We start from the raw sequence: 23,425 nt of genomic DNA, 5'->3' as shown, positions 1-23,425 counted from the left end.
TGTGGTTTTATGATACATTTAAAGTAACTTCAATTATGCCATGTTTAGTGTCTATGGGTTCCCAGCGGGAAGATTTGAATGCTTGCGTATGCGGTATGTCCATACCTGCGCAACACATAAGTATTACAAGAATCTTTAATAGTTCTTCTTCAAAGCTCAGCCAGTTTAATCTTGCTCAGTCATAAAAGCCCCAACAACGGGGAGTGTTGTCACCCGGAAACACAACACCTTCATTGGCTACACCAATTTTAAGAGGTTGGACTTTGACCAGAGGTTAAAAGCTAGAGAACAATGCCACTCCCTCTCTTTCCCTTGCTTCTGGACGACCGAACAGATCTCCTTGCGGCCGGCCTAGGCCAGGCCCGCAAGGCCGGTAGGCACCGGCCTACAACACCCAGCCATGTGCTCATCACCCAACAGACTGGCAACAACTTCAGATGAAAACCTCAAGATTTATCCTCAACCTACAGACCCGACGCTCCTCAGCCTAAGGGCATCTTGCAAGTATCATACATTTTAATGCTAAACAGCGATTTAGTATTGATTTGTAAGACTTACCTTTGCTATTGCTAAAAGAAACTGATGAGTCCTTTACAGATTGTCTTTGACTTTTTCCTATAGCTCTAGTAACAGTACCTCCTCTGGTTCAACTATATCATTACTCATTCTTACCTACAATACGTATGTGTGTGTGACCTTTGTTGTATGTTATGTGTTTGTTAGTTTAGTTATGTGTTTGTGAGTTAGTTAATAAAGATTAATGTAGCTATATCCAGTAAATCTGATTAACAGATTTACATATTCATAATTAATCATAATTAATAAATCATATTGAGTTATGAATAATTATTAATATTTCCCCTTTGAGTTAATTCGCTACACAGCAGTGTGGGTGGCGTCAGATGTTTGTTTACAGTATATCGCTGGTCACGCATTTCGAACTTCGTTTTACCCCTAAACAAAGAATGCAAAAAGAACTTCCTTTGAAGTTGTAGCAAATTAGCTCAAAATAAATATGAATAATTAATCATAACTAGTTATAATTAATTATTAATATTTGAATCAGTTAATAAAATTAACTTAATGTAATAAAATTAATATTACAATCAATTAACCTGTTGTCCAATGAACACTCAGTGTTAATTGTTTATTAATTCTAAGAAATGTTCATTTCCAGGTTATGGGAAATAATAATCTTATTCTACTAAAAGCCTGTAGTCAGGATCGACATGAATAGGGACTCCAGTATATGAGCACAAAACACAGACAACTTTACATGTGACATGAATGAGACTTTATTAACTAGACTAAACACTTAAACTACTCTAACATTCACACACATACATGCATACAGTTTACCAAGAGAGAGAGAGCTAAAGCAGAGTACAGGAAGCAAGAGGTTACAGCATTGTTTGACATTTAGCAGATCAGCAGCCTTGAGCAAACCATCAGTTTAGTTTTAAAAGGCCCTTCTTTAAAAGGGGTAAGGATACTCAACGTATACGATAATGAGACTAAAGCCCTATTTGGACGGGACTAGTTTCACAGGGGGACGTTAGAGAAATTTCTGTTTCACAGACGTACTTTGAGATTTTAATCCCGTCCGAATCTGCCATGTCTGTCTTTTTCTCACACGACCTCTGTAAAAATTCCAGAGCAAATTACCTACTGTTTTTCGTCAAACTCGGCGGTCCTCAGAGAAATCTAATCCCGTCCGAATGCGAATGTCTGTGATTTCCGAAAATGTTTTTTCCAAAACGCTTTTTCTTGTGTGTTTTGGTCAACGTGAACTACCGTACAATCTCTCGCTATCGCGCCGGTATTCAAGTTTCTGCTTTTTGCGCACCGATAATGGATGTAGATGTGTTTGGTACACTGCGAAGAAATAAAAAAAATAAATCAACAAGAAAGAGCCAAATCACGTAAACTGTTAAGACTGGCTACTGTAGCTAATATCAGTGTCAGGTAAGATTACTTTCATTTCTGCACTTAATTACATAACGTGTAAATTATATAAGTTAAAACCTTTTATTCCAGTGGGTTTATTATAAGAACCCAGTTCTATTAAATCATGATGATAAATGTATGTTTAGTTTTTTCACACTACAATTTTTATAAAATGTTTACAAAACACTAAATGTGTTAGGATGTTTTACTTTATATTTCAAAGTGCATTCTGAACACGTGATCTTCTGAAATGCCCACATGTAAAACACAGACACTCCTACCTCGGTAATAAACACGAAGATGTTAGTCCCATCCGAATCCGTACATAAAATCACAGACGTAGGTTGATAAGAATTGTTACTCAAACGTCGTTTGGAAAACTAGTCCCGTCCGAATAGGGCTTAAGTTTGATACATGCATGTTTCTCCAAGTTGAATTAAAACTGTCCTGATGCAATTTGTGGAGGCTCCCATTGAATCTTTGCTGATATTGTCTTGATGAAAGAGAGCCAACTGGATTCAGAGGATCTTTGGTGAATGGAAGGTCTAGGCCGAGACCTGGCACGAGCTTGGGTTCCTTAGAAGCTTCTAGCTTCTTACAGCGTCATCTTGACGTCAGCATTTGTCAGTAAAAGAGAAGAAGAGGAGGAAGAGCAGGAAGAGAAGGGGGTTTGATCTTGTGATCAGTGAATATAAGGGGTGAAGATGTCACACCCTCTGGAGGTGTCTGAGCCAATAAGGAGTTTCCCTTTCAGAGGGAAGTTTTACGAGTCTTTGTTCTGTAGCAAGATATTAGCATAAGACACTGGATTGGATGAATGAGAGAATAACCTTCTAGATTCTTATAATACTAACATGTCACAGAGTTAGTAACATGTAACATAAATTACCAAATAGGAAATGAAAGTTGGAGTCCGTAGATACCAAACATGCTGCCAATGTGATCTCAGTTAACTATACATTTGCGACTATGGAACATTAATACCAAAATAGTTCAAAAGAGAGAATTAATACATAGAATAAAGCCTATAAAAGGAAAGTCATGAGATGGGAAAATTGGATACATGTTTATACATTTCCCAAGTGGTTATATAGAGAATACATAGGATTAAGAGAGTTTATTTGTCCTTCTCAGAAAGAATGAGTCACTAGTCTCTACAGCATTCTTCCAGATCATAAAAGTACCATATATCTGTAACAGGACACCTAGGTTGGCCTGTGTGGGCCACACTTGGGATGCTGGTTGCAGTTTTAGGGGGATGGGTTCAGATAACTTTGATAGTGAGAGTGAGTTTATGGGTAATTCATTAATACAATGAATAATTGTGTGGCTGATTGGTCCAGATGCTACAGAGTATACCGGGGCCTTTAAGGTCTTGAGGGGTCTGTTCGATTGTCTGATTGGTCCAGGCACTACAGCTCTGCAGTTTTCCTCAAATAAAAATCAATTAATTATTTTACAGGACATCTGGATTTGCAGACACACATGAATGGATGTGATGGGTGAAGTTGAGGAGAACAAAAAGTGATAGACGTCCTGCCAATTGCAGAAGAGCTTCATATGATCTGATCCATAAAAGATTGACAGCATCCCCATCTTGTCAGTAGAGCAGCAGTTTCAAGCACCTGCAATACATCCAGTTTCAAATACAGCAGATTCTGTGTCCCACCAATATGAGATCAACATTACAACCAATGAATCACAACTTCACATAAAATGTATTTATATGAATATATTTTATTATTTATAGTTGAGAAATGTTCAAGTCCTCTGCAACTCTGAAGCAGACCTTTCAGTGAATCTTTGATTTTGCATTGTCTAAATATCTCTTGGTCAGAAATTGATCTTAGTAAGAAGATTCAACTAAGTAAGAAGCCTGACAAGTTTTGTATTTTCTCATGGAAAAGCATTTTCCTTTTCTTTTTGAGCAAATAGAGTCTTCATTCTTTCCACTTTGCCCAGTGTTGGTCATGTGTGCACTTTGTAAACATAAGAATGAAATTATTAAAACTAATGTTTTATTAACACAGGTCATAAGAACAATGTGAATAATTTACAAATACTGCATTTTTTTCTTTTGTGTGTGTGTGTGTGTGTGAGAGTAGATCCCATTTATTAGACAACACTGTCAATGTGAGTACCAATTCACATTAAATCAATTGCCCAGATGCCTTCTCGTGTTTTGAAATTTGGCAGTAATTGATTTAATGTGAATTGGTACTCAGTAGTACTGACGTATTTCAGTCGGTGCCCTTAAATGTACAGAGTTCAGTACCCAACCCTACACTCAAACCTGTAAGAATGTAGATGACACAGAAAAGCCCAATGCTGAGTATACGCTGCTTGCAACAGCAACGCAATGTACTCCAGGCAAACTGATGGCAAATTTGCACTCAGAAAGTCCCACAAGCGACATTCAAATAAACGCACTCCCGGAAATCACCTGAAACGTCACATATGGCCCCAATTGGTTCCTTAAATCTCAAAGGGTATGGCTCTCCAGACCAAACTAATTATTCCTGCTACAATAGGCAGCAACTCACACAAATGACCCTTGACATCTGAGGCTTGACTTACTATCTTTTATTAAAAAGCTGTGAAATGCTTGATTTTAATTAGATTGAACTGTTTTTCTAGCAATATGTTTCAAATGTATTTGAAATTTGTATTGCTTCTTTTGTTTATCTTCTACTGTTTCATGGAAGAATTTTTACCAAGGTATTTTTAGACTAAATTAACCTTACAGTTCATTAGAGATTAAAAAAAAAAAATCAATACTGAATGTAGCTATAAAATATTTATGAACTTTTAACACCTTCTTTTTTTTTTTTTTTTTTTTTTTACTCAAGTCACCATTTAAATTTTAATTCAGGGATATGGTATAATTGTTTTTTCTATGTACTTTTGTGACAGGGCTTTTATTTTGGTCTGGCGATATGACGTCACAAGGCTGCGCCGCTTTTATTGCGTTTGTTGAGATTCGACTGAACAAGGGTTTGTTTATACTCTGCTTAAATCGATACAAGCCGTCCAATCGATTGTATCGTATTAACAAGCTATACAAAACGAGTTACTTATATTGAATGCAACACTGTCATGCTGAATAACGTTATTTTTATGAGTAAAGCGCATCCGCACACGAGTAACAGAAAAGTTGTGTCTCATTTCCCGTCGTATTTCGTTAATCAGTTTATTGTAAACACGAATTCTGTCACTGGCAAGTAGTGATAAACTTATTGAGAAATAATAACTAAGTGAGAAACTTAACTTTTTGAAACTCCCATTCAAGATTAAGTGACACTTGCTGGTTAAAACGGAGTAAATGCAACAAGAACACAAACATTTGTAATGACAACTTTAATTAACCAATAGCAAATGTTTAGATAAAAGTGTAATCGATTAAATATAATCTAAAAGCAAATAAGTAGCAAATATAAATCGTAAATAAGTACGAAGTGTATTTATGACTCCCTTACCAGTGCGCTGACTACTGAACTAGGGAGGATTTATTTTTCTTTCTGTTAATTATTCTCATCTTAAACATGACAATTTGTCCAAACAGAAAACTCCTGGTGAAGCAGCTGAGATCCACGTAACACACTTTTATAAAGATGGCGTTTATTAAAGAGGAGAGTGAAGAAATGAGGATTGAAGAAACGTTCAGTGTGAACCAAGAAGAAAATGAGACACAAACAGGTTAGTTTCATTCTCAAAGCTGAATTAAGTCATTTGATCCTTATTAAAATATCAAGTCCTAAAGAAATCAATAAATCTGGTGCACTTTGAGTTAAAAATGAGAAGCTCCAACCCATATTCAGTGTGTAAAAAAAGTCTGTGCATTGACTTGTACGTGAACTTTTTAAAGGGGACTCAACCCTCTTTTAGTTGTAATAGTGTCAGTCTACATTACACTACATAATATTAATAATAATAATAATGGTTATAATACTATTCCCATGACAGTAATATCCCTATAGTGTAAAACAAATGCACTGAAAAATGAATGAAACTTTAATAATTAGCAACCAAATGAATAATCGCTTTTACTTTGTTTGACAACAGTGGCGCAAAACACGACATCAAAGACCTTTCATGTATTAATTGTTTTGCATTTTTCATTGAGAGCATATGTCGTAGCTTAGATATATTTTTAAGATGGAAGAATGTGGTTTTACAAATGCTAGAAATGTAGCTTCAAATGAAAGATTGGTGTCAAAGAGCACACCCAGGTTCCTAGATGACAACAAAGATTTAACAGAGCAGCCATCAAGTGTTAGATAGTATTCTAGGTTATTACGTGAAGAAGTTTTTGGTCCAATAATTAAATCTGAAATAATAAAAAAAACACAGAGGTTTCAAGAAGTCGAAAATGACTAATCCAAATACTAATTTTAATAAGAAGTTTAATAGCCAGCTTGAAGGTTTTTGGTATGTATAATGACAATATAAAAAAGGTATATGAGTGAATAGCTGCATTTCCACTCTCAGACCAAAGGTGGGTGGGCTAGGGCCAGTTACGTTTCCACTGTCACTTTTGGGCTTCCTCTGGGTCAAGGCTGGAAAGACTGGACTGATTTTCTACTGTTTATTGTCAATCTCCATCTAACTCAGCCAGTTAAGATCTACATTTGGCCTTAGATGTTACATGAATATGGTCCCTGGAGCACAGGTTTTATCATCTGGCAATTTTCAATGCACATTTGCACAAGAGTGCAAGTTGCAACTATTATTAACATTAATAGAAAGATTAGGCATATCAGTATGTCACAATATCACCCTGTTTGGACTCTTGTTTTGCACCATTTCCTGCCAGTCTGTCATCATAGTTATGCATTTGAATTCACAAGCTTGCATTGAGTCAATATCAGTTACTTTGGATATACTGTATATCAGGTACAGTACATGAAAAATTTTCTCAAGAAAAAAAAAATCTCTTAACTAATGCTGTAAAATACACATGGGAATCAGTTGGTACATTAATATTGAAGGTTAAATGAACCAATTTGTATACAAACTTAAATTACCCTTCAGTAGTAAGTTGTTTATATATATATATATATATATATATATATATATATTTATTTATACAACAGTTCTGTCTGGTTCTCGAATCTGATTGGCTGATAGCCATGCGATATTTCAGTGATAACAGCACTCCTACTGCCTTTTCACCGTTTGTATCACTCCGCTTGAAGTGACCGTCATGGCGGCCGATCAAATCAACCGTAATTTTTACAAATACTACTTCTTGTACCACGAACTGTAGTTTTAATAGTTTTTTAGGCGAGAATGTAGTTGTTTAGACCTGAAATATGTGACTCATATTTAATAACAGCGCCTATTTTACAATTTGTTTTGACGTTTTCGGAGATGCGAGCTCGAGTGCGTCAGCGGCCGTTCAGTGCTTCTGTAACCGCCGAGAACAGCTTCATCTCGGCCAGTGCCTTGGGGATTTGCCGCTGGCTCTTATAGTGGTTAAACATGAGACATAATTCAATTTGAGTACATAGAACGGGCAATCTTTGGTCTTCTTAATCTATTATTTGTTCCAGAGCAAGTCGAATTGTGCTATATTAAATTTGATAATAATAAACGTTACGTTACATCCTTATATAGCACATTGGCTACAACTAGACGGGACATATCAGACTCTTCTCCGCTACGTAATACATAAAACATTAAACTTTATAAACATATGTTTTTTTTTGAGTAAAGAAAACGCTTTACAATTTTTTTTTTTTCAAACATCAGATCTTTATTTACCTTTGCATTGCACAGAGGAGATGTCCAAACTGCCTGCGCACTTTATTCAGGAGGTGAGGCAGATTAATGAGGCTTGATTGACAGTTTGAGGATCCAATGGAGTTAGGAGGTTTTGTCACAAGCTCTTTAAAATCCTTTTCATTCGTTAAATATTTGTAAAACCCACATACAAGCGTAAATGGTGACCTAATTTTTTTACTAGTGCTTTATGTTTGACTGAACTGTACAGTTGTGCTTATTTGTTGTTCTAAATATTATTGTTAATAAATATGATTTTATATAAATATGTCCATTAAGTAATATGGATTGAGTGAACATTACATTAATACGCCATTAGATGGTGGCAACACTTTACAGGAGAATGAGTCAGTGAAGCACAAGAGACTTTTAAATTGAAAGGAACTTTTGCAAAAGGAAGTTGTTTTAGCGCTGTGGTGTAATGGATGTTACGGAAAAGGACAAATACAAAGATCGCTTTCCTCAGCGGACATTCAAACGGACTTGTATAAAGGATATAATATTATGGACATCGACTTGAAGAATGAATGTAATGCAATATACCAGACACAGGTAATAGCCTACTCTCTCTCTCTCTCTCTCTCTCTCTCTCTAATACTGTACAAAATTCAATGTGTTTCAATGAAGCGACTCAACGTTCCTTCGTTACTAGTTCTAAAGTGACGTTTTAGAGTTAGTAACGGAGGCTTGGTTCAACTGACAACTTGAGTTTTGAAACGTTCCTTCGTTACTAGTTCTGAAGTGACGTTTTAGAGTTAGTAACGGAGGCTTGGTCCAACTGTCAAATTGAGATTTGAATCCGTGGCGGAAGGAAGTAGTGCTGCACAAAAGACGGTTTTAAAGACACTCCGTTGTTGTTCTTATTTATTTACACACTCGTGCCGTCGAACTGTTGTATAAACGCAATATCACACTCGTAGCCGTGCGATATGGCTGTATATCAGCACGGCTACTCGTGTGATATTGCTCATATATATATAATAATAATAAAGTTATAATAGGCCCACTAACTTTAACTAACTTTCTCTTTTTTTAAATATAAACATTTAAATGGTGGCTGTCAACTTGATGAATTTATTCAAACATGCATTATATAGGCAATTGAAGAACATTAAAAATTATAATCAATATGTAAAATGGTGCATATATTTAGCTAAATGCTCCTCTCTATAGTTAATTTTTCTAGCTTACTAACAAGTTTATGGTCATGATGAATATGTTTGTTCTAAGGTAATTGTGACGTTACGTTTGTTTACAAGCTGTTAACTTCTTTCCGTGGTTGAAATACTGATTAAATGATTACATGACATGATATGGATGTTGGTCAGTTGTTCTGTATCCTTTAACATACCTTTAGGTGTTCATTCATGTTTATTTCGCATTGTAACTGGTATTAAAGCGGAGGAGAGGATCAGTTCATGTGCGCGTCAGGCTGCAGCTTCTTTTGAACTGAGGCACTGTGATCTGTCGCGTCACATTAAAGAGCGCCAAATCCGTATTCTTGCGCTTTTTTAAGTGGATATACGGAAATCCTTGACCTTTCCTAGTGGGTATAAGGCATATACCTGCGTATCACGTAGACTACACCACTGGGGGGATCCCCCTAAGGAGAACTCACCGGGGCCTCCCAGGCACACGTCTGTATACATAAAGAACAAGTCCCAGCTAGTAGGCTGTATGGCATGTGAAACGGATCATTTATAGCCTTTTCTCACAGCAGCTGCAATAATTAAACGTATCTTTTAGATGGCAGATTGTATGGTATGACAAATTAACTTTAGAGATTAGACTGTACAGAAATTTAAATCTACAGGTTACGCTAATACACTAAATACACAGTCGCACAATGCTGATGTTGTTAAAGGATCTGTTCACTTTCATATAAAATTTCCTGATAATTTACTCACCCCCATGTCATCCAAGATGTTCATGTCTTTCTTTCTTCAGTCTAAAAGAAATTAAGGTTTTTGATGAAAACATGCCAGGATTATTCTCCTTATAGTGGACTTCAATGGGCACCAAACGGTTGAAGGTCAAAATTACAGTTTCAGTGCAGCTTCAAAGGGCTTTAAACGATACCAGACGAGGAATAAGGGTCTTATCTAGCGAAACGATCAGTTATTTTCAAAAAAAAATTAAATGTATATGCTTTATATAAACAAAAGATCGCCTTCCAAGTGCTTGACATGGGGGTGAGTAAATTATCAGGAAAATTTTATTTGAAAGTGAACTAATCCTTTAACAAACAATTTGAGAACAAAGTAGAACATTTAATAATGATTTGCACAGTTTGACGTAATCCAAATTAAGCGATCGTTAGATTTAATCACCATTGGCAGCGCGATTTACTGCCTTTTTTTTTTCTCAGTCAGAACAAAAGTGGCAGACATGTTACTTACTTGTTCATACATTTTCCTGTGAAAATTCTTATATTGGTCATACTTCCAAGAATATAATCTGTGATTCCGAAGTACAGTATCCACAACGACAGCAAACATTAGATTTATCCATGCTGAAGAGCCGTGCCAAGGCACAGCCCACGTAAAGATGACAATTCCGCAAACAACTGCAATTGCAGGTTTCAAACAGAGATGGCGACAAAGAGACAATTTACGGACTGCAGTTTTAACTGGTGCAGAAAAGAAAGTCCATTTTCATGAAGTGATGCCTTTAAATCTGAAAACCAACCAGTTCTCCCATGGTCAAGCTGTGTTTGATAAGGGGTTTGATAACATGCAGCATAAAAGTTTGAAAGTTAAGAAAGCAAAGAGTTGACAATATTGATATGAAGTTCTGAGATTACAGGAATAATCCCTTTAAGTTGCCATTTTCAGTACGTTTTCGTGTCTTATGCTGGTTTTGATGTCTGCTGCTTTGTGTAATTAAACTGGTGTTAACTTGTTTATTTATTTATTTTTTTACCTTAGACCTAATGCCACTGAAAGAGGAGAGTGAAGAACTGAATGAAATAGAAGACAAAAGTTGGTACAAGAAAAATCAGTATGAGAAATATAATTTTTGCACAACTAGAAAAAAATCCACAAAGACTTCCTCACAAGAAAAAAGAGGTCAGAAGACCAAATCTAACAGCCATTTCAGCTGCGAACAGTGTGGAAAGAGTTTCAGTATAAGACAAAATCTTGAAGTCCACATGAGAGTTCACACTGGAGAGAAGCCTTTCACCTGCCAACAGTGTGGAAAAAGTTTCAGCCAAAAAACAAACCTTAATACCCACATAAGGCTACACACTGGAGAGATCCCTTACTCCTGCCGACAGTGTGGAAAAGGTTTCACTAAAAAACAAAACCTTGTAGTCCACATGCATATTCACAATGTAGAGAACCCTTACACCTGCCAACAGTGTGGAAGCAGTTTCAATCAAAAAGGAAACCTTAAAGTCCACATGAGAATTCACACTGGAGAAAAGCCTTACACCTGCCCTCAGTGTGGACAGAGTTTCACACATAAAAACACCCTTACATCCCACATGAGAAGTCACACAGGAGAAAAGCCGTTCAAATGTGATCGGTGTGAAAAGAGCTTCACAACAGAACTAAACCTTAGGTATCACATGAATCGTCACACTGGAGCAAAGCCGTTCGTATGTGCTGACTGTGGAAAGAGTTTCACTCGCAAGGTAAGCCTTAATTTCCACATGACGATTCACTCAGGAGAGAACAGTTGTAAATGCGATCAATGTGGAAAGAGTTTCAATCATAAAACCAGCCTCCGCCTTCACACAAAAAGTCTTCACATTGAAGGGACGCCTCACACCTGCGAACTGTGCGGTAAGAACTTCTCACAAAAAGGAAATCTTAAAGCTCACATGAGACTTCACACTGGAGAGAAGCCTTTTACATGTCTAAAGTGTGACATGAGTTTCACATATCGGAGAGACCTGAAACGACATTTGCAAACACATTCATGAAAAATTGTAGAGTTTGAAAGAGGTTGAAAAGGAACAATTTAAACCATCACCTGCACATCTGCTCTGGAGTGCAGTAAACAGCAGAGAAGACTTCACCACTGGTCCCCACTTTACAACAGTTTGGACTCTGTCCCCCAGTTTCACAAACAAGGCTCAAGCCTAATCTCAGACTAAACTGCATGTTTGAGCTGTTTTAACTGAAAGTAACTTGTACTGACATATCTTAAAATATGTCCGTGTCATTGTTTTGTCTCAAGATGCACACCAGTAAGTTGTTGTTTTTTTTCCTTCTAGTAAACTTTTATAAAAGCTACTTAAATGCCCTAATTGAACTAAGGCCTAATCCTAGCTTAGGGTAAGCCCTGTCTGTGAAACCAGGCCTTATGGGTTCAGGACACTGCCCTAATGATTTTTAAAGAGGTTTGGAAATAAAATAATGCATATCTAAAATTCTAAAGACACTGTTTGTTTTAACCCTTGTGCGGTCTGCGTTTGGGAAGTACACTCAGGGTCTTCGGGGTCTCCACAGACCCCAGGCAACAAAATGCAATTTTGTAACAAAATACTTGTTTTTTTTTTTTGTTTGTTTTTTTTTAACAAATGTAATTTTACTCTGTTTATTAATGTTTTTACTCCATGTCTGTGAAGTTTTTGGAGGATTTATCATATTTTTTAAATTTATATATATAAAAAAAAAATATATTTTTTAAGTAGGTTTTTATACAAAAACAGCTTTTTATGTAAAATTCACTTTATAAAAGACCCACATTTCTAAATTTCATTCATGGGGATAACATGGATAATTTGACATGGTTTAGTGTATGATTTTTGCCCATCTTTTGGAAAATGCAGTTATAAAAGTAAAAAAATTATCACTTTTACCAGTAAATGGCTGCAGTATTTGCTATGTGCTATTTGACTGACTGAAAGACATCTTTTTACAAGTATTTTTCAGTTGGATTCATATCTAAATATTCCGAAATCACAATTATAACAATAAAGGCTACTTTTTGTCAAAGTTTAGTACTTTTTATGAAAAAAATCAGTTTTTCAATATTGTTACATTATGATGAGACCCCACTTAGAAATTGGACAAAATTCATCCTCAAAATCAACATTTTTGAAAAACTTTTTTTTTTTCAGTACAAAAAAAATGCTAAACTTTGACAAAAAGTATTTTTTTATTGTCTTTTATTGTTATAATTGTGATTTCATAATATTTAGATATAAATCCAACTGAAAAATACTTTCAGTCAGTCAAATAACATATAGCATATAGTAGAGCTCTGCAGCCATCTACTGGTAAAAGTTATGTTGTTTTTTTTTACTTTTAAAACTGCATTTTTATAAAGTGAATTTTACATAATAAGCTGTTTTTGTAAAAAAAAAAAAAAAATTATTTATATAAATTTAAAAGAAAAACTGCACAAATATGAAGTAAAAACATTAATAAACAGAGTAAAATTACATTTGTTTTTTAAAAAAACAATTGTTTTTTTTTTTACAAAATTACATTTTGTTGCCTGGGGTCTGTGGAGACCCCGAAGACCCACTAACATAAAAACAAGATATCACTCCATTTTTTTTTTCTTTGTAGATCTAGAAAGTGTTAACAACTGTACAAAGTTTCATGTGATTTGGACAAAGAGAACTTTTTTTTTTATTTGAGCAAACGTCATTTGGGGTCTGTGCAGACCCCAAAGACCCTATAAGGGTTAAAGGAACACTCCACTTTTTTCGAAAATAGGCTCATTTTCCAACTCGCCTACAGTTAAACAGTTGAGTTTTACCATTTTCGAATCCATTCAGCCGATCTCTGGGTCTGGCAGTATCACTTTTAGCATAGCTTAGCATAGTTAATTGAATCTGATTAGACCATTAGCATCTCGCTCAAAAATGACCAAAGAATTTTGATTATTTTTCCTATATAAAACTTGACTCTTCTGTAGTTACATCGTGTATTAAGACCGACGGATGGGGAGCGTGCCTTGCAACCATGAAGACATTTGTGAGAGGTGCTGCGTAATATCATTTCGCCTGCTGCACTCATGGTACGGCAGCAAAGTTCCTTGATTATTACGTTGGAATGAGAGTATAGTTCCTAGCCATATCGGCCTAGAAAATCACAACTTTTCATTTTCCGTCGGTCTTAGTACATGTTGTAACTACAGAAGAGTCAAGTTTTAAATAGGAAAAATATTGAAACTCTTTAGTCATTTTTGAGCGAGATGCTAACGGTCTAATCAGATTCAATGAACTATGCTAAGCTATGCTAAAAGTGGTACCGCCAGACCTGGAGATCGACTGAATGGACTCGAAAACAGTAAAACTCAACTGTTTAACTCTATGGGAGTTGGAAAATTAGCCTATTTTCAAAAAAAAAGTGGAGTGTTCCTTTAACTGTGTACTTGGGACAGTGCAAATAAGTGAATAGGGATAAGTGTATCCCCAGGTGGACATAGTGTTGTTTTGAATTTCTGATCTGACGAGGAAAGGGACAACAGCACAACCAAGGTTATAATTTTGCAAGTGGACCCTGCATGCATATTCAACATTGCCTGACTTACAGTTCTCTGGAATACCCACAAACCACCAGCATTCGGTGAACATGACTGATGGAAAGCAATTGCTTCTCCCACTGCAAACAACAAGAATCCCCAGTGGAAGATATCCCTCACCACTGGACTAATCACCCAACCACCTGCAATGTAAATATAAACTCTCTTTTCAAACGATCTTGAAAAGGATGTTTACACAGAGGCTGTTTATCTAGGGTCAGCTTATGACAGATACAAACGTTATACATGCTATCTGAGTTCATAATAAATGCCTATTTAATATTCATATCATCGTCTTGAGAGACAGACCACATATGACTTCCCTTCATAAGACTGTTAATTTCCTGTTCATTGCTTCACCCGAATATAACTGATGTTTATCTGCTGGCTGTTCATTCCATTTAAGTTTGTGTTAGTTGGTAGTTTCTCTTTTGATTATGGATTCTTTTATTTATTAGTAGGTTAGTCATCCTTCTAGTTGTATTAAGTGTGATATTTTCTCTTGTATATATTTTCACTTAATAAATTAATTTTATTTCTACTGTTTTATCGTGTTGATAATCAAAGTCTCTACAAGTTAACCATAATCTCTATGGCTGTGACCATACGCTTACAAGATCAGATGGTGCGTGATAATGGGTTCACAAGAACGAGACGAGACTGTATTTTAACACTTTTTACAACTAATATGTTGTGAAAACTAAATAGAGATTATTGAATTATCAAAAGTTTTGAGTGATTTCGAGCACAGAAGAACCCAGTCAGGTAAAGACTTATTAAAGAAAGTTTCTGTCAAACAAATTAGTTGTATTAAAATAGTAGCTATTTTGTTTGACAGAAACTGATGTGTTCATTACAGTTAAAGCAAAGGCAAAGTCTGCATCAGGATAAATGTCTCTGTGTCAAAATGTATTTTATTTACCAGTTTCACAGAATAAATGCTAAATCATGTTACATCTGCTTTTGCAATTGGTGTGGATGACATGCAGAAGCCTTGCTTTGTACTATTTTCGTTTTGCACTGTTTTAATTAAGAAACTGCAGTGTTACTGCATACAGACAATAAAAATGTAAAAATGTTACAAGAATAAGAACATGAGTCTGTATTCCTCATTATCAACTCACACAGGGAATATAAACACTATATATGCAAACCTGTAATAAGTAGCTTAAAACAAGACCATGTAAATATTGAAAATATGTAATTTATGGGGGAGAAATTATTAACTTATCTTTGATATTTTTATTTATTATTGGTAATGTTTAGCCAGACAATCACATACAAGAGTTACATACAAACGGTTTAATATCAGTTTAATATTTTTTTTAAGAACATGACAAGGTCTTGTAAAAAACTTTATCATTATTTCAACAAGAATGAGAGACAAACAATATTGGTTAAATTTAAAGAAAGCAAGCACTAAATATGTAGAAATAATTGCAAAAGTAGAATATAACAAACTTTTATAAAAATGTAATAAAGCTAACATTTTGAAATATTTAAGCACAATTGGATAATTTAAAAAAAACAAAGATTAGATATTTAAAAATGTCCCAAAGCTTTCCTACTCTTCTGCTAAACACTCAAAAGTATGTACTTTTTCTACTGACAAAACAAGGCACATAACCTATTGACATGCATAGCTTTTCCAGTTGTGAATGGTACCCTAATTCCAAACTGTACCGTACCACTTTTTTGGGACCCTTTCGTTGGTGTAACAAGCACAATAGTATCGTACCAAAAGGGTGGAGCTACACTCTGCAGAACATTGATTGGTTGACAGAGAATCGTCATTTGTGCGTTCTACAAGGGGAATGACAACACGAGGCGCCACACAAATGTGGCTCAGGCAACGTGTGCATTGATTATCTTTACTTCATGTAGGCTATATAACAAAACATAATATAAAACACAACCCTGCCTCTTTTCATTTTCATTTAAAAAATATGAAACCTATTAATGTGTGGTTCAGGCAAAATGTGCATATGTACTATGATTATCTTCACTGTATATCTAGCCTACATTTACTACAAAGGCAGCAGATATACATATATGCATTCGTGCTGTTGCGGTAAAAGTATTATTGTGGTTGAGAACTGTCAGGTTATTCCAGAAAGCAGGTTATTTGACATACACGGGTATGTTTAAGAGTAAGTAAGCGATTAACCTCAACTTTCGGTTCCAAAAACGGAGGTAACTTTCAGGGTAAGTAAGGAGCTATAGCAACTTACTCTTTGAACATGACCTTGTTTATATATACAACAATCAGGCATAACATTATGACCACTGACAGGTGAAGTAAATAACACTGATTATCTCTTCATCATGGCACCTATTAGTGGGTGGGATATATTAGGCAGCAAGTTAACATTTTGTCCTCAAATTTGATGTGTTAGAAACAGGAAAAATGGGCAAGCGTAAGGATTTGAGCGAGTTTGACAAGGACCAAATTGTGATGGCTAGATGACTGGGTCATAGCATCTCCAAAACTGCAGCTCTTGTGGGGTGTTCCCAGTCTGCAGTGGTCAGTATCTATCAAAAGAGTGGTGAACCGGCGACAGGGTCATGGGCGACCAAGGCTCACTGATGCACGCGGGGAGCGAAGGCTGGCCAGTGTGGTCCGATCCAACAGATGAGCTACTGTAGCTCAGTTTGCTCAAGAACTGTTTGCTGCTGCTAACATCTTGTTGCCAGATACCACAGCACACCTTCAGGGGTCTAGTGGAGTCCATGGCTCGATGAGTTAGGGCTGTTTTCGCAGCCAAATTGGGACCAACACAATATTAGGAAGGTGGTCATAATGTTATGCCTGATCAGTGTAGAAGGAAGTAGAATGCTGCTTGTTAGCGTCTGTTTCCATGGTGAATCATCGATTCATTGCTCTGTTCAGAATGTCTTTTTGGAATTTTGGAACCAGCATACCTCAAGTAAGCATGTTTTGGGTTAATCAACCAAGAGTTCAGGGTATATGTGAAGGTAAGTTAACCTTACTTTCTGGAATACCCCTCTGTATAAAGCCAAAATTGAATAACTATAAAAGATATTAAAAAAGTAGAAAAAAATCAGAAATTGCATTATGATTTAGGATCCTGATGTGGTAATTTGTGCTCAATACTGTTCAGCTCTCCTGGATCTTATGTCATAAACCAGCACAACAATGGCAGCTGCAGCAGCCATGCCCACCAGAGCAGTGGCAACCAATCGGATCACAGCTTCAACAGTATCACAACCACGGAAAGAGTCTGAGGAGTAAAAACATGAAACTGAGATCAGCTCAGTGAATAACTACCAAATATCACTGCCAACATCAACTAATATCAGCGCTGACGTACCTGAACATGTGTAACAGAGTTGACTAATGTCCAGACGTTGAGTCTGTTCAGTGAATGAATTGTTGAGCACACAGCTGTAGGTGTTTTCATCCTGATATTCCACCTCCAGAGGTAGAGAGAGACTGATGCTGAAATCAGACACACTTGTGCTGGAGAATAAACTGTTTCCTTTGTACCAGGAGAGCGTTGCTTGACTCGCATTCAAAACTGAACACAGCAGAACATGTCTGGACACTGTTGATGATGATTGGGGACAGTAACAGAAGATGACAGGAACAGGCAGAGGAGCTGGAAAACACGAGAGAATAAAGATAAATGAGGATGAATGAATATACTGAAGTAGATGAGAAAGAAACATTCAGAGACATAGAAGTTAAACATAAACCTGGAAATTAATTAGGCAATTTAATGTTAAGGATCTAAAGAAGCATGTTATCTTTTAGATGTTATTTTATGTAACATCTAAATATAATGAAGCTGTAATAGATGACCAACACCTATGAAGAGACGGCGCCAACTCCTGCGAGGACTTCAGAAGACGCAATCATCTGGATCAACATGCACATTGCCCAATTTCTATATCCTAATTATTGTTAATGTAATTCATTTTTCCAGGAGCTCATTGCTTCTACCTTCAGTTAAACTGCTAACAGTGATTGTAAATTAATTGCCTAAATTATTACATTATTTGCTAACTGCATTCTTTAAATTCTAATGTTGACATGCATTCTCTGTAAAGCTGCTTTGAAATGATATGTATTTATTGAAATAAATGTGAATTGAATTGAATTAATAAATTAATAAAAAAAAACTCACAATAGACACTGAGAATGAAAACTTTCTTCATATGGTTGGTCTGCATTGGATAAAATCCAGTGTGTTCAGTTCTGGTGTTTGTGATGGTCAGAGATCCAGTTTGAGGATCCACCTGCAGTCTGCCTCTGAATCTCCCATCGAGAACCTCATCATTTACAGTGGTGCTGTTGACTGTTTTATTGAATTCAGCAATTAAGTAGTTTCCAAACTGCCACAGAATCAGATCATCATCATTCTCCATTTCACTATCAGTGTGTAAAGTGACAGAGTCTCCCTCCATCACTGACTTCATTATCTCATCATCATGATCAAATACACCTGAAGAACAAAGAGAAAGAGTTTATTTTTTCACAGATTTAGACTTTAAAATACCTTTATTAAAGCAAAACTACATTCACTAAAGTAAATAGTTTGAAAAGAATAACAGAATAAACTAGAATGTACATTTCCTGATGAAAATGTGAGTGGTGCTTGCAGTGGCAAAACTCAGCACTTGGTTGCTAGTAGTGCTGGGTATTGACACAATGTTCATGGTTCGATTTGATTTCTATTCATATGCTTTCGATTTGATTATGATTTTGATTCGATATCGATTATTTTGGATGTAGTATTTCAGTTACAGTACATGGCAAATTTTCTCGAGGAAACTAATGCTGTAAACAACACTTGTAAGTCAGTTGGTACTACTTTACTATAATATTGAAGGTTAAATTAAATTATTTATACACAAACACTTAAATTACTTTATTAAGAAAATGTTTTTATAATAAATAAATTTTAGAATTACATAATCATATTTTTACTCCAATTTGTTTTTTGTTTTTTTTTAAATATAAACACTTTAATCATGGCTGTCATAACTGATTCATTTAAACATGCATTAAATATTGAAGAACATTATAATGAATATGTAACGGTGTATATTTATCAGAATGTTGCTGACTAATGAGTTTATGTTCACTGAATATGTTTTTCTGAGGTAAATGTGACATTACGTGACATTGTTTACAAACTGTTTTATTGACGTCTTTCCGAGGTTGAAACACTGATTGCGGTATTACACAAGACATGATACAGATTTTGGTAAGTTGTACTGTATATTTTAACATACCTTCAGATGTTTAGTCGTGTTTATTTCGCGCTGTAACTGGTATTAAAGCAGAGGAGAGGATGTTCATGCACTCTGCGCTGCCGCTTCGCTTTAACTGAGATCTGTCACGTCACATTAAACAGCGCCAAAACGGTATTTATTTTTTGCATCTCATAATAAGATGGACGTCATTTGATATCTGAGAATTTGCTTCATATCAAAAGTAACAAAGCACAAAGATTATTGCGATTTATTGGATTGGTGGTGCTACATATTCTGCTCATTCATCAACTGAAAACAGAATAAACGATTCTTGGGATTTAAGAATCGATTAACAGCGAGAAGTCAATATTGTTTATCCAGCGCTAGTTGCCAGGGTGTTGCTATGCGGTTGATAAGGTGTTGCAGTGCAAAACTCAGCATTTGGTTGTTAGGGTGTTTCTAGGCTGTTGCTAGGGTGTTCTGGGCGGTTGCTAGGGTGTTGCTATGAAGATTGTAGGGGGGGGGGTCTAAGGCATTGCATGTGTGTGTGAAAACGGCAGTTGGGATTCAAATTCATGAAAATTCCACCAATGTAAAGGCCTGTACACGCCGTGACGAATATTGTGTGCGATTATCGCCAACGTTTAATGTCTCATGACTAAACATAGGGTGCCAATGTGATTGTGCACACCGACGCGAAAGACGGCAGGCATAAAAGCGTCATTTTTTTAAAAAATGCCTCGGCTTTGTTTTTTTTGTATGACTCGCCCCATTAAAAACTTGCCAACCAATGAGATTGCCACTTTTGTTCACGTACCTGGAGCTGCTGAAGTTACTGTAAAACATGACTTGGTGGTGCTCAAGCACAAAACGGTCTTGCCAAACACACATTGATACCAAGACGACAAAGAGAAAGTAAGTAGACGAGGAAGACCCCTACAACCCCCAACTATCTCTGCGTCTCAAACAGCTCCCTCGCTTCCTTGGTCGTGTATCAGTATACCGTGTAAATGTGGCCGACTCCCTGATCAACCCTGACTACTGAACTAGGGAGCTGATTGAGACGCACGCTATGGGTGCTCTGCCACTTCTTGGCCACACCAATAGATGTGTATTATTTCTGAATTTTTACTGTTTTTTTTTTCTTTTACATTCAAGAAATATAGTTGAGAATGTCTATTTCATAAATATGTTTATTTGCACTACCGTTCACTTGCACTACTGTCATTGTGACTTATTTGCACTACCATTTCTGACTACCATCTCTCATATGTCATATATATGCCATTTTATATCTGTATTTTTATCTTCTTTAATTTTATTAATATCATAAATATGTTTATTTGCACTACTGTTAAGCACAAGCGCCATATACTGTCAGGGAGTGAATATGCACGTTCACACAGTAAAAATCGCTTGGGTATGAACACAAAAAACATCTCGAAAAACGCTGGCGATAAGCGCATGTGATATTCATCCCAGTGTGTACAGACCTTAAGCCTATGGGATTTTTTTGCCTGCTTTTTCGTCCGCTGTGCGAATATTATAGGTCCAATCACTTAGAAAAGTCATACCTCTCCTCAGTAAGCTGGTCGATTTGACACCTAATTCATGGGTCTATGACAAACGCTGTGGGACGAGTAGTGCACCAAAGTTTTGTGTGGAAGAAGAATGCAAGAGATCAATAGTGATGCTTTGTCAGAGGCAAGCGCCACTAATTATGAAACAGATGAAACTGGTGTTTAACTCACCACTGACAGTGACAATGAAAAACTTCTTCATACGGTTGATCTGTAGTTCATAACGTCCAGCATGTTCAATTCTGGTGTTTTTGATGGTCAGACATCCAGTTTGATGATCTACCTTCATTCTGCCTCTGAATCTCCCATCATAGTCATCATTTACAGTCACACTGCTGTTCACTACATTGATTTCAGCTATTAAAGTGTTTTCAGGCCCAAATCTCCACACAACCAGATCATTATTCCTCATTTCTCTATCAGTGTGTAGAGTGACAGAGTCTCCCTCCTTCACTGACACTGGCTTCATCTCAACACCTGAAAAACAAACAGAAACACTGTGAGACTTTTATGATGGTTTACTACAGTAAATAGTTTGAAGTCTACATTTGAAATAAATAATACTGTACAATAAAACAACAAAATGGCTGCCAAAGAAGGAAAATGGTGTGTGTGAATTAATAATCTTTGTGGTGATTTTGAATAAAACTGTCATTTACCAAACTGAAGTTCATTTGAGCTCCACACAACACTTTTCTTGAGAAAATTGGTTATTCAAATGAGAATGTCTCCAATATCAACTAATGCTGCTGGTAATTGAGCCTCTATGTAGTTATATAAAGGACAAGTTGCAGAAAGGACTAAACTCATAAAAAACATTTAAAACTCACCAACCAGAAACCACAGGCACAAACAGAACGAAACCATGTAAAAATCTTGTTTTATCCACAAATATGAAAGGACAAACTCTTCAAGATAAAGAGTTTAGTAATAAAATGACAGATGCACTGATGTGAGAGCTGGTGTGTATTAAAGTGTTGTGAAAATAATCATACATCTTTAACCAATTTCACAATATCTTTGCCGCAACTTCCTGTAGTTCCTACTGCTCTGCAAATTTTGCAGTTTTTCTTAGCTAACACATCTGATTCAGATCATTAGCTCAATAGGAAAGAACATCATGAACTGAACTATGAAAAGAACATGCAAAATGTGCAAAGCAGTGGGATGCCTGGACTGGATATTGATGAAGAGAGGTGTGACTGGGCTCTCTTGGGCTTGATAAAGACCAGTTGTGCGTCATTTGTAGAGGTTTGATTGAGCTTGTTGGAAGTCCAGCCAGAAGAGCATTTCAATAGTCCAGTCTTGAAATGACAAGGGCCTGAAGGAGTTGTGCAGACCAGGGTGTGATTTATGGGGTTGGACCCCCCCTAAAGAAGGCATGACCCCCCTTAAGAAAGTCAAAACAAGATGTAGGGAGGTTGTAGAAAGTAGCCTACTTGTAATGTGAAGCTTCACTTGTAAATACGAAGACATTTCTGTAGCTCTGACTGATTTTAAATTTTGGCTGCCCCTGAAATAGGTCATATATATGCATTTATTGCATGAATGGATAATTTTTTAAAAATGCACGTGCACAGTTAACTTGAATGATAAATTTTGCACTACATTTAATTTAAATGAATGCTGTTAAATTGAATGTATGAAGTAAACTGTTTGCGCAATATTTATCTGTCAATCTGACATGCTTTTGTTATCACGTGCATTTGTTCCTTTCTACAGCACGAAGCACTTTTTCCTTTCAGAATCACTATTGGCCGATAAAAATAAAAAAAGGAGCAGCGTTTTTTATTTTAAATGGATATGAAGCTCTCTAGTTTATTGTGCCATAACCTTTTAAACTTTGCAAAGAAGAAATTACTTTCAACCAATGCAGAGAAGTTCCTCACACTGTCTGGACTGCTAGACTTTTAAAGGGATAGTTCACCCAAAAATGAAAATTATCCCATGATTTACTCACACTCATGCGATCCTAGGTGTATATGACTATCTTCTTTCAGACGAACACAATCGAAGATATATTTAAAAATATCCTTGCAACTCTTAAAGAAAAAGGTGTCATTGTCCAACTTAAATAAATTCAGTATTGATTGATCCATTCTGTTGTAAAAATCAATAGATATTAATTTAGGTAATTTATCTATATATCAGCACTAGAGAAAACAGTGATGTCATCATCCAGCTCAGTTCAGTTCGCATACAATTGTGTCAGTGCAGGCAGATCAAAAACATTGTTGAATGTCAAGTGTCCCCAACTAAGCAAGCCAAAGGCAACAGCGGCAAGGAACCCAAACTCCAAAAAATCTTGGGAGAAACCAGGCTCAGTCGGGGGGCCAGTCCTCCTCTGGCCAACAGTGAACAGTGCTTGATTATGATTCAGGCAGCGTTACAAGGTCATAAGTCCGATTAGG

General features: G+C 36.2%; 2 protein-coding genes across 4 annotated transcripts; one reads left to right on the top strand and one right to left on the bottom strand.

Annotated features, from left to right (window-relative positions):
• The first annotated feature begins 4,862 nt into the window (after positions 1-4,862).
• Positions 4,863-12,221, top strand: LOC125245842 (gastrula zinc finger protein XlCGF8.2DB-like). Of its 3 annotated transcripts, XM_048156632.1 has the most exons (3): positions 4,863-4,941; positions 5,510-5,643; positions 10,656-12,219. In XM_048156632.1, the coding sequence occupies exons 2-3, from the start codon at positions 5,559-5,561 to the stop codon at positions 11,654-11,656; spliced, it is 1,086 nt and encodes a 361-aa protein (XP_048012589.1). In that variant the 5' UTR covers positions 4,863-4,941; positions 5,510-5,558; the 3' UTR covers positions 11,657-12,219. The 3 variants fall into 3 exon arrangements, with proteins under 3 accessions (XP_048012589.1, XP_048012590.1, XP_048012591.1); XM_048156633.1 differs by lacking the exon at positions 4,863-4,941 and having other exon boundaries at positions 4,948-5,643; positions 10,656-12,220; XM_048156634.1 differs by lacking the exons at positions 4,863-4,941; positions 5,510-5,643 and adding an exon at positions 8,227-8,280 and having other exon boundaries at positions 10,656-12,221.
• A 4,523-nt stretch (positions 12,222-16,744) lies between these two features.
• Positions 16,745-22,063, bottom strand: LOC125245843 (CD48 antigen-like). Its single transcript, XM_048156635.1, has 5 exons — positions 21,845-22,063; positions 21,186-21,491; positions 18,363-18,680; positions 17,547-17,834; positions 16,745-17,456 (listed from the first exon to the last, which is right to left on the bottom strand). The coding sequence occupies exons 1-5, from the start codon at positions 21,879-21,881 to the stop codon at positions 17,323-17,325; spliced, it is 1,083 nt and encodes a 360-aa protein (XP_048012592.1). The 5' UTR covers positions 21,882-22,063; the 3' UTR covers positions 16,745-17,322.
• Between the last annotated feature and the right edge of the window lie 1,362 nt (positions 22,064-23,425).

This window comes from Megalobrama amblycephala, linkage group LG14 (genome assembly GCF_018812025.1).
Source record: "Megalobrama amblycephala isolate DHTTF-2021 linkage group LG14, ASM1881202v1, whole genome shotgun sequence".
NCBI lineage: Eukaryota > Metazoa > Chordata > Actinopteri > Cypriniformes > Xenocyprididae > Megalobrama > Megalobrama amblycephala.
Note: the sequence above shows the minus strand (reverse complement) of the source record. Positions and strands in the feature narration are given on the sequence as shown.

What these genes read in the sequence shown, in the direction of transcription:
- LOC125245842 (XM_048156633.1), top strand. Translation starts at nt 5,559, where the DNA reads ATGGCGTTTATTAAAGAGGAGAGTGAAGAAATGAGGATTGAAGAAACG. An exon ending in AGAAAATGAGACACAAACAG is followed by an intron (nt 5,644 to 10,655) that starts GTTAGTTTCATT and finishes TTTTTACCTTAG; the next exon opens with ACCTAATGCCACTGAAAGAG.
- LOC125245843 (XM_048156635.1), bottom strand. Translation starts at nt 21,881, where the DNA reads ATGGTTTCGTTCTGTTTGTGCCTGTGGTTTCTGGTTG. An exon ending in GTGCCTGTGGTTTCTGGTTG is followed by an intron (nt 21,492 to 21,844) that starts GTGAGTTTTAAA and finishes TTTGTTTTTCAG; the next exon opens with GTGTTGAGATGAAGCCAGTG. An exon ending in ACTCTGTTACACATGTTCAG is followed by an intron (nt 17,457 to 17,546) that starts GTACGTCAGCGC and finishes TTTACTCCTCAG; the next exon opens with ACTCTTTCCGTGGTTGTGAT.